The sequence below is a fragment of the Episyrphus balteatus genome, chromosome 1 (assembly GCF_945859705.1).
Source record: "Episyrphus balteatus chromosome 1, idEpiBalt1.1, whole genome shotgun sequence".
Lineage (NCBI taxonomy): Eukaryota > Metazoa > Arthropoda > Insecta > Diptera > Syrphidae > Episyrphus > Episyrphus balteatus.
This window is the reverse complement of record NC_079134.1, coordinates 112,191,080-112,203,203: the sequence shown is the minus strand read 5'-3', so window position 1 is coordinate 112,203,203 and position 12,124 is coordinate 112,191,080. Positions and strand designations below refer to the sequence as shown.

Genomic DNA, 12,124 nt, shown 5'->3' with positions numbered 1-12,124 from the left:
CACCGATGATAGACCTCTTAAAATTTTTTTTAACGGCTCAAATTTTCACCAAATTTTTTTTTCATCATCCTGAACAAGATTTTCGAAGTAACTTTCAAAAAAAAAAATATTTTATTTTTTTGGCCCAGTCTTATGTACCTACATTCTTTTATATTAAACTAATTTTTTTCAAGGGATACCGTTTTAAATAATAACAACGAAAATGAACAAGTGTAAAAGTTCAATACTGTTTTAAACTTTAAACAGGAACTAAAAATACTTGAACTAATGAATTCTTTAATTACTGGCTTCTCGAAAATATTGCTGTAAATAACGTAAACAGTATGGCGTCCACTCGATTCTACTCCAGTAGAGCGGTCATTCAGTTCATTTAAAATGCTTCTTAGAGACAATTGTGGGAAGCTTTTTCACTGAGGGAAAAGCCACCATAAGTAACGTAAAATTAATGAAAACCACATTGACTTACCCCTTATTCGGAATGATTTTGTGTTGAAAATGAACATTTTAAAATCAACGTGGAAAAAAGGTTAATTTTTGGTAGTTTCGTATATTAAAACAGAATATCAAAGTACTTTATCTCTGAACAAAGACGTTTCAACTTCAACATAGTTTTTCTTTCAGTTTGCCTGTGAACGTTGAAAATTTGTCGGTAGTTTAGTGTTTTTGTAATTAAATACTTAGCTATTTTGCTTTTTATTTAATAAATGCATTTTTTGCCTTTTTTATTGATTTTTATTTGCTTTTTTAGAATTTGTTAGGTCACAAAAATCCATTCCTTGTTTATAACTTATTTTTCGAAGAAAATCGGTCCCAAATTCAAAAATTATAATGGGTAAGAAAAAAATATTTCCATTTGAAAATTAATATCTAAGCAATAATAACATTTCTTAAAGACAGGTACAAAGAATAGCATTTCTTCTAAAAATCAAGACATTAACATGAGTAAAGGCATACCAAAGCAAGCGTTTTCTTAAATCATCGCTAAAGGGTATCAACTTTGCAGAGAGTTACTGTAGAACAATTTTTTTCTTAGAATATACCCAAGAATCATCCCTCAAGATCTTCTTATCTCATCCCGGGACACCCTGTATATTAAAAAACTTACAAAAAACTTTGAGTTTTATTTTTTAATAATTTTTCTTTCACTGTTTGCCAAATGAAGAGCTACCAATAACGTTAGATATTCAACATTAGGCTTCACCTTGCGGTTGCCATGTTATTTCAAATAAGATTAAACTTATTTGAGAAATATTTTTCTTTTGTTATGAAAAATATTATTTCAGTGGAGACAAAGTTTATAAATGTTCTGGCTTCCTTTTTGTCACACGATTACAACTGCAAAGAAAAATCGGGTGGCTATGGTGCAGTGGATGTAGTGGTTGACTGCTAACCTGGAGGTGTGTGCCCTACCTCAGATAATAATCATCTTATTCTCAATTCCAGTACCAACAAAAAATTCTTTCCTACCTTTCTATCCCTTCTAACTTGTGCCGTGCAGTAGTAAAGGGCGCATATCCAATTTTGTAGTTTAGATAAGATTCATTTTACTTGCTTTGCTAATGAAATACCTCGGAGTATTTGATAAGCTTAGTTAAGGCCCCACTATAGTAGACATGAGCTCGCATAGGCTTATGTCAAAATCGAACAAACTGCTTTAAAACACTTTTATGTTAGTTTACTTGTAGATTTTAAGAGCTGCCTCTATATAAAATTAAAGAAACTTTGTTGATGTTGGGGAAGAGCCGACATCTAGGGCAAAATTTTGTTAAATGAAAAATAAAATGTTTTTTTATTTGACTTTTTTTGAAAAAAAAAAAAATAAAAACGCAGTTTTATTGCAATTGCTTTCAATATAACGTTTATAAGGTTTAATCAAAATCCTTTGAGCCATTTTCAAGTTATTTGGTATATACTTTGAAAAATTTGTATTTGAGTTACACTTTTTTGACTTTTTTTAGAAAAACTAAGAATGCAGTTTTGTTGCAATTGCTTCGAATATTACGTCTGCAAAGTTTAATCAAAATCGTTAGAGCCGTTTTCGAGTTATTTGGTTTGAATTGAAAGATTTGTATGGGAGGTACACTTTCTAAGCGAGATATAAAAAAAAAAAACAAAAAAAAACCAACTTTCAGAATCCTATAAAAATCATGTGTACCAAATTTGAAGAAAATCCGTCCACCCGTTTAGGCTGTGGAAATGTGTACAGATGGACGCACAACCGCACAGACGTACAGACGCACGGACGGAATTGTGAGACCCACTTTTTTGGAATTCTCCATCTTCGTAATGTTGGTTTTGATTAAAACCTCAAATTTTTTTTTCGACACGAAACCAATACTTGCCCTATAGAGCAAGTAAAAAAAACACTTTGAATTACACAAGAATATTTTTAAAACTGTTTTTTTTTTATAATCCACGATTCGCTTATCACTTTTTTTTTTAAGTGAAAATTAATTTAATTCTTCCATTCCTATTGCATCCATATTGTGGATAAAGTGCTGCTAACGTTTTCAAATATGCTTCAAACTAATTTTTTGATTTTTGGCTCATATTCCCTTTTTGCATAGCACGGCAGTCAGAGGCGTACGTTGAGTTGCCGGGGCCCCGGAGCAAGACTTAATTTGTAGGCTCCTTTGATATTTGGGGCCCCTTTGATATAGAAAATAAGAACAAATAAAAAAATACGTATACGCGCTCCATTTTTTTTGGGGGCCCCTGATGTATCATTTGTTGGTCGCTAAGATTATTCAAGTAACATTTTTCTTAAAAAAAAAGATCTTTTGTTGGGCCCCTGAGGTATTATTGTTTTTTAGAAGAAATATTATGTGGCTGGTTACCAATTCATAATGCATTACAATGAAGAATATAATTTGTGTCTCTTTTGTCCGAAGTGATTCATGTCTTTTTGCTTCGTTACTTTTATAATAATTTGACTTATCTGTATTGTCTTCAGTCGGGGCCCTGGCATGTCGGGGGCCCCGGGGCACTGCCCCGGTTGCCCCAATGGTGTGTACGCCCATGACGGCAGTATAATGATTCATTACTCGTCGATACTTTAACCAGTCGCAAAAATTTGTTATGGAGTTGACATGACCATTTGTTAACAGTCAAAGATCAAATGAATGTCTTGACAAGCTACTATTTGAAAAAAGATAGGAGGAACGATGAGAATTGCTTATATGTAATTGCTTTGGAGAATAATCGACAAAATTTGGGGAGACAAGGTTTATTGAATTCGTCTTCATCCGAATATTATTTATAAGCATCAATTTTCATTCCTTACAGAAATTTCTTCGATTGATTTTCGAAAAAAAAGTATATTTCAATAAATAGGATAAATCAAAGCATAGATTAACCTCTTTTCAATCTTGCTCCAGAAATAATAGACAAGTACGGGTTCTTTCTATATAATTTTTTTTGCATATTCTAATAATTATTTTAACCACAACAAGGCAATAACGCTTTTTTTTTTAGTTTTCACATCCCTTTAGAGACCGATCGCCCTCTCTCTAGTCTAAAGCTCAAATTCCAAAATAACTTCTATTCTATTTACCAAAAAATTAAGCTTACATTAATTTAATGTTTTTTCAATGTCATAAAATAGTAAAAGTTGCCACTACATAGTTGTTCATTCATTCGTGCTAGGAGTTCGCGTTACAACTTTTGTTGCCCCAATAATTAACAACCAACAGAGCTCATGCATTTGTGTTCTGCAAATGGCGTAACTGAGTAAACTTAATGTATAGGCAATTCAAGCATAGCAATGAGAAAGATTTTTGATAGTTGAACATACCAAAAGTCTACAAGCGTATCGATTCGATCTTCGTGAATAAATACCATGTCAATCCACTTTTTATTTACAACCTTACTTTCAGTAATTGAAAAAGCGTTTGTCTTTTCTGGTGTGGAATTTTTTTCATATATGGTAAGATTATTGTAATTTGTATGTATGTATATGCTTATGCTGTTCTCTGAATAACTATCTGCATCTAAGGTGAGATTTGAGCAACTAATCGGGAAAGAAAGGATAAACTCAAGTCTTTCGTGACTTGTTTAGGCTAATAAAAGGGCCCGTTTAATTTTATTGTACCTTTTGTGAACATAAGTTTATCCATAAAAAAAGATTATACAATTTGGAAAAACATGTTGACAAAATCGACCGTTAGACGCATTAAAAAGTAAAATGCTGGTCGCACGTACTTGCTCTTGCAGTTCAAAGCAATTTTTTTTTAACCCTTAAATGCATATTGTATCATTTTTGAACTGCACATAATTTTATGTAATTTAAAATGAAATTGATTAAATATAGCACTGTTGTGTGAATGAATTAATTGTTTGGGGTATATATTGTTAATAAAACACATTTATTATTTTTTTTTCAAATATTTTATTAATTTTTAAGAATATTTAAAACCTAAACCGATTTTTCGTCTAAAACCGCTTTGATTTTGGGAACCCAAACTTTTTTTGTAAATTAGAAAAAGAGAATTTTAAGCCGTTACTCTATCGTTAACTATTAAACATGGAAATTAAAAATGTTACATATTTAAAAACAAGAGAATTATTAAAGGTCATAAAAGGGCAAACCAATGCTTATTTTCTTATTTTTATGAGACATTTTGCGAAATAATTTTTAAAAATATTTTTTCTGTGTTGTTGTGGTCAAGTTTAATTATTTGAATAACTTTTTTCAAAATTGGAAAATTCCAGAATTCCATTAAAATCAATTGTTTTTTTTTGTTTTTTTTTTTTTTAATTTTTTATTTTAATGTTTGTTACCCATAACTTTGGACTGAGTGAACCAATTTTGATAATTCTTTTTGTATTCGAAATTTCATTCCTGTGTGGCCCCATTTCGTCCAGTTTGGACAATAGAATCTATTTGAAAACCATAAATCCCAGTTTCGATTCATGGAAGTCGGTTTTTTTTTTGATAAAAATGATTTTGTACTGATCAAATGCATTGAATTTACTGGCTTCAAAACCAACTTTATAATTAACTTTTTGCAAATACAACAATTAACTTTGATTTTACATACCACTAGCAAAAGTATCCATGTGTAATTAATTTACATATCGCCCATAAAAAAAAAGAAATCATACAACAAAACTTCTTATTTCAGATAAAGCATCGACTGATTTAACCGTTATAATCTCCATCGTATGATCAGTGAGGTTTAAAGCTAACACTATTTCTGAACAAGTTTGCATTAAAAAAACACAACAAATCCGATATTTTTTTTTTTTAGTATTGACCATTTTTTGGAAATTTTACGTGTGTGAAGAACGAATTCCGAGACCCAATTTTTCGGACTTCTCCATTACCGTAATGTTGGTTTTGATAAATACATCGAAATGTTTTTTTTTTTTGGCACGAAACCAACATGTGCTTGCCCTATAGAAAAAGTAAAAACGGGACTAACTATATTCAGCCTAAGCACTCGTTTTTCTTTACAGCACATTAGTTTATTAAATCCGTTTATAACTCACAGGTTTCACAAGTTTTAGTATCAAAATGGCGCATTCTGAAGTTAGCGGACGAAAGTAGGAAAATTAAATTTTTTTTGATGCCCAAAATTGTAGCTAATTAAATGCTAATTTGTTGCGCAAAAATTAATTTTGTAGCTTCACCCAGTCATTTTTTATTAAAAAATATTAATTTTCCTACTTTCGTCCGCTAACTTCAGTCTTATTTTAGCGGAATTTTGAATAACAAAAAAAACTGTTCAATCTACAAAAACCAAGTTAATGTAATTGAAAAGCATTTAAAAAGCTACAAATTTGGAGGTTAACTAAACTCATTAATTTCAATCATTTCAGATTTTGTCCGCTAACGTCAGACTTATTTTAGCGGAAAATTCAATAATTCAAAAACTATGCGAGCTACAATTTTTTGGTTTGCGCAACAAATTAGCATTTAATTAGCTACAATTAATGAGATAAATTTTTTTTATTCCGCTACAAAGTGTTCGCCAAAGTAAGGTACGTAATTTTATGGGAACTTTTTTTCCCCAGAGAAAAAGAATAACCCCAGAAGAGATGCACTGCACAGTGGATCGACTCCATACATTTAGACGGGAAAAATTCTAAACTTGTTGTAAATATCTGTATCTTTCTAAAATGTTCATAAATGTAGAAAAGTAAGATAATTTTACAAAAAATAAAATAATAAATATTTAATAAAATTGGCTGGTCTTGAAAAGATGGTTGTCTTAAGTTTAGCTATATTTAACAGTTTCTTCGTTGAAATGAATGAAACTTGTTTGAAATATATTCTAGAAGTTTTTTTGTCCGAGTCAATTTGGAATTCGAACACCAAACTTCAAAAAATTCATTCCCTGGGATTCAGAAATCTTTTTTTTTTTAAAGTGGGCAAAAAAGGGCTTTGCAAATCAAACGTTCACAGCTATCCATCCAAAACACATACCTAATTTGTTTTTAAAGCAACCTTAGCCACATATTAGATTTTCCATAACAAACACGGTTAAAACAATTTTTTTGTTCTTTGAGTAATACATTTTTTTTTAATTCAACTAGCAAACGTAAATAGAATTTCAACACAGATTTATAAAAATACATATCTTCACCAACATCTGCATTTTTTTTAATTTCGCTTAAAATTGAAATTTTAACAATTATTTTTCTAAAATGCTTAAACGCACCAGGTCACTTTGAAGTTTGAAGGTCATTTATTCCATAACTAAACTGATTTAAGAAAAAAAAAAAGTGCTTTCATACTTATATATGTACATATGAAATTGAATTTTTTGCAATTTAAGTCACGTCTAATTACATGGAGTCGATCCACAGTACACTCTGGTGTATACGTAACTTTTGGTGAGAATTTTTGGTACAAAATTTTGTTTTTTGAATGTCTCCTAAACGTTTTGTGGAAAAACAACGATTTTTTGTATAGGAATAGAACTCGAGGTTGACAAACGACAGAAACTTGAATTTTTGAAAAAAAATAAGTGAATTTTTCGGTACAAAATTTGTTTTTTGAATATCTTCTAAACGTAGGTTGAACAAACAACGATTTTTGGTATATGTAAAGAATACGAGGTGGAAAACCGAAAGAAATTTGAGTTTTTGAAAAAAAGATATTTTTGGGATTTGAAAGACTATGAATTTTTCAGTAAAAAATTTGTTTTTTGGATATCTCCTAAACGTAGGGTGAATAAACGATAATATTTGGTATGTTTATAGAACTCGAAATAACGATTGCAATTGGTGTTATAAGTCTGTCTCAAAATCTGAGCGTTTTAGAAGATTTTTCATTTTTAAGACTTCCTATAAAAATAAAATGCACGACTGGGGCCGCACGTACTTGCTCTTATGATAAAAGTAGCTTTTATGTCAAAGCTTTTTAAGAAAAATATTTTCAATTAGGTAGTCAAATTTGATTTTTTAACTATTTTCATAAGAAATGCAAAAATATGTACATTTTTTGTATGCTATTTCTTACGCTATTAGCTATATTAAAATCACTTAAAGCATTATGTATGTCAGATTTAGTCTAAGTAAATCGTTAGACCCGTTTTCGAGAAAATTGTAATAACTTATTAACGATGTACGGGAAGAGCCGACATCAAGGATTAAAAAAAAATAATATCATATTTCCATTATCCGTATTTTTTGAGAAAAACTAAAAACGCAATAATGTTAGAACTACGTACAGCATTACGTGTGTTAAATTTAATCAAAATCGTTAGAGCCGTTTTCGAGAAAATTGCAATAACTCGAAAATTTTGTATGGGAGGTATACGTTCTAAGCGAGATATTAAAAAACAAAAAAAAACCAACCTTGGAAATTACGAAAAAATTATCTGTACCAAATTTCAAGAAAATCCGTCCACCCGTTTAGCCTGCAGCTTCATGTACAGCTTTTTTTTGACGACGCACCGACGGACGCACAGACCGACGGACGTCACGACGAAAACCACTTTTTCGGACTTCTCCATCATCGTAATATTAGTTTTGATTAAAACCTCGAATTATTTTTTTGACACGAAACCAATACTTGCCCTATTGAGCAAGTAAAAAAGAATATGCTTTACAATTTTTTGAAGGGTGGAGAAAGGAAAATTTTGACAAAAGGTGGGCAAACGAATAAGACAAGTTTGGTTCAAACATTTCCAGGTCGCAGTTCTGGCTTCCCGGAGGTCCACAAACGTGGAGCTCTTATTTGTATCTGTCAATACAAGCAAACAACTATTTCGCACACAACTTACTTGGGAAAACTTTTGCATTCAAAATAGGAAAAAGTTACATGGGCAAAATTATTCACGATAACTATTTTCTGGTGAATTTTTTTTCTAAGGTGATTTGCGATAGCAAAGTTCTCAAAATGGGAAAAAACTCCAGGGAATTTTTATTCGCGAGTATACATTATACATAGTCAGTCGTATTATTAACTTTTTTCAAATGGTTGGAAATATGCTTTATTTAATAAAAATAAGTTTCACATTATTGGCGGTTAAGACAATCTACTTTTGTGACACAAGGTTTTTAATCACATTTGCAAAATTTAAACAGTTATATAAAGTTATAAAACGTTAATGAAAAAGGGAGTGTGTATTACATATCTACACATCGGCCATTCCAAAGTAACGGAAAGGACATATTTACGTTTGTTATACAGTTTTCTTGGATAAAAAAGCATTCCGTTTTCTGGAGACTTGGTGAGTCGTTAGGGCTCGGCTCATCATAAAGTTAGTGTCAAAGAAGTTTTAATGAAAACCCAACCAATTTCTGCCAAGTTATTCTCATTTAAATTTACCGTCTTTATCCGTGAATTTTTTCATATTTAGTTTTTCGTAAAACTTCTTAGTCAGCTATTACACGAAGCCTCAAGACTCAAGAGGCTTGCCTCTTTTTTCGAATTTTCTTTTGATAATCATTCTGTGAGGCGCGTACTATTACACGATGCCTCTTGAGTCAAGGACTCAAATTTGACATTTCTCTTTTGATTTAAAATTTGTTGTTGTTGTATTGCACCAAGAAGCAAAAAGAAATAAGAGGGAATGTTGAAAAAAGAAAAAGTGGAAAAAGAAACGTCAAAAAAGAGTCTCAGACTCACGACCGTCGAATAATTTTTTCTTTCATCTTTTTTTCTCTTTTGCACTCATTATGTTTAAAGAGAGTCGCGCCTCTTGAGGCTTCATGTAATAGCTGACTTAGACATCAGCTTAATGATAAGCTCTAACGACTCACCAAATAGACTGGATAAAAAGCGTAAATATGTCCTCTCCGTTGCTTTGGAATGGCCGATATATCGTTTGCGGAAAGCAAAATTGTTCTAAGCTTCTAAGTCCGTAACAAATCCTAGAGTTGGAACAATTTTGCTTTCCACAGTTGATATGTATGTTTATAAACAAACTAAAAATAATATCTGGTCCACAATTAATTCATATTGGTTGATCTTCCTCAATCATCATTCTTATGCAAATTAGGTTTATATTCAATTCATTATACATTCCACATACATATGTACATATTTTAACAAAAAATTGATTATAATCTGACAATGTTAGCTTAGGGTAACCAAACCATTTTTCAGCTAAAATACATTAGATTTTAGGTGAGCCCTTCTACTATCTTACAAAATGTCCGGTGCCATCTATAATATACGAACTCCTCGTAGTATTCAGCAATTCTACCCAAATTCTAAAAACACTTATAATAAAATTTGCAAATGACAAATAAATAAAAAATGGAATTTATTTAGATTTAACAAGATTGGATTTAAAAAAATTGATTTAAGATTTGCTTTAAGTAGTTTAAAGCTGTGTTTTATAGTTTCCTTGTTATACAGGTCAGATCATTGCATTGATTTGCGAAACAATAACAAAACAAAATCCTGCTTTTGTTGAAAAGCTAAAAAAAACAAGGGTCTGATCTGGATCATGAGGAAAATAAAACACAGCTTATATTATGGATTTGGATTTATTTTTTGAATTTAAATTTCTTTACATTTCGATGTATTTTTAAGCTAGTGAATAATGGTCGTACACTGAGGGAAAAAATAAATTGAAGTTAAAACGTCTTTGTTTCAAAGATGAACTACCTACCTACTCTGATTTATGTGACTTTAAACCATCAAAAATTAACCTTTTTCCACGTTGATTTAAAAATGTTCATCTTCCACGCAAAATCATTCCGAATAATACCTAGTTAAAAAAATGTGATTCTACATTATTTTATGGTGGCTTTTCCCTCAGCGAAGTGTATAGAACAGAGATTAACTTCAATGCGATATGGGCAAAAAGACTGCGTTCACTTTAATATTAAAGTCTTAACACTAATTTGGGACACCATAGCAACACTCCATGCAAACTTATTTTTCCAATAATCATCATGACTTAGTTTGAATATTTCATTAAATTAAAGGAACAATAAGTTATAATAATATCATTATTTGTTAAACTAAAATCATCTGATCTTCGAAGCTGCATTTTATAACAAGTTTTCATAATAGTTATAGGTATGCGATGAAAGCTTCATTGAGTCCACTTTTTATTGCAATCTTAAATCGGCATTAACTTATAATGAACTCACCGTCTTCATTTCCAAAGCTCAAAATATATAGGTATACTCGTACATCTCAAACACAATATAAATAAGGCAGCTCTGATGTCATACACGAAAAGTAATTATGTACATAAATAAATAAGGCTTGCTTACCTTACTGATTCAAGGTTAACTATAGATATATTTATATACACTTAAACACATATCTGCTTATAAAAAAGAAGATAGCTAGAAGCCTACCTACCTACTTAATAAAATTATATATGAATTTAGCTAGAAAAGAAATAAATAATTGTTGACATTCTCGGACAACTAAAACAATCAAAATCGATTTGTATCTATGTAGTTGTGTACATATTCTTTCTTTACTCATTAAATAAAAAATAACAAAGCAGGTGATTTTACAAAGCCCATTAGTGTTGCACTTACTCATTATTAAAGGTACTATCGGTAAATGTAGCTGGCAACAAAATGTGGTTGATGAGGTTTTATCGATTAAAATATTTTCGTTTGGTTTTTATGCACGATTTGCCCATTCCAACCGGCATTTAATCCACTGTATAGGCAACTAGTGTTAAAATAATATGTTAACATCTAACCAAAATGTGTAAATTTGGCTAAAACAAATTTTTTTTTACTACTTGTAAGCTTAGCTGAATCCGCAAGTTTAGCGATTTAAGAAAAATATTTCAGAATCACCAATCAGCACATCACAATTTTTTTTTCTTGAAATCTAAGATCACCATTTATTACGCGGTCGCAATATTCACTTGAGCGGAGAATAAAAAGTATCTAAACACAAAAAGATACAAAACAAAACTAAAGTATCCACTTCGCACATGCAATAGAAAAAGGTATTCATTCGTTTTCCACTATTTTTTGTATTCGTTACAAGACCGCCGAATTCTACAACGACTGTAGTGTAGCGACTGACTTGTTTATCTGGGACTAGGTGGACAATCCAAACAATAAACGTCAATCCGTCATCGTTCGCACCAAAACAGAAATATTTTATAAATGAAGAAAAAAGTAACTTGGTTTAGGATTGGAGTTGCATTATAGATAGATACACATAGATACTGTATCGCGACGATTTTGTCTCGTTATCATGGGTGCTACTCAGGGGCGTAGCGAGGGTCCAAGCCATGGGGGGGGGGGGGGTGAGATTCAGTGAAAGTACGACTCATTTTATGAAATTGCATCCGATTTTTTTAATAATTGAGAAAAGAAATAAAACTATAATTTTCACGATTAAGCATTTAATTATAACCTGTAACAAAAGAAAAATAAATTGCACGACTGGGGTCGCACGTACTTGCTCTTATGCTTAAAGTAACTATAATAGCTGCGTTCCTTTGGAAATATTTATCTACTTTTTATTACTTAAAACTACTTTGCTATACTGAAAAAGTAGTTCAAAGCAGCTTTAAGTACTAAAAAGTAGATAAATATTTCCAAAGGAACGCAGCTAATGTTAAAGCTTTTCATTCAAGAAATTTAAAATTTGATATTTTGAAGAAATTTCATAAGTACCTAGTATAAAAAAAATAAAATCTGTTTTTATAATTAATTAAACTCCGTTTTAAACTATCTT

General features: G+C 30.8%; 1 protein-coding gene across 3 annotated transcripts in view; it reads right to left on the bottom strand.

Annotated features, from left to right (window-relative positions):
• The window catches only part of LOC129905330 (uncharacterized), a 55,186-nt gene extending 43,662 nt beyond the window's left edge, over positions 1–11,524 (bottom strand). Inside the window, exons 1-2 of one of the 3 annotated variants that reach the window (XM_055980791.1) lie at positions 11,169–11,524; positions 10,960–11,098 (exon numbers count right to left, since the gene is read on the bottom strand). In XM_055980791.1, coding sequence (XP_055836766.1) covers positions 10,960–10,963 — 4 coding nt within the window. In that variant the 5' untranslated portion in view covers positions 10,964–11,098; positions 11,169–11,524. Of the gene's footprint in view, positions 1–10,959 lie in introns of all 3 variants that reach the window. The other 2 variants (XM_055980789.1, XM_055980792.1) reach the window with 2 other exon arrangements.
• Positions 11,525–12,124: the final 600 nt, after the last annotated feature.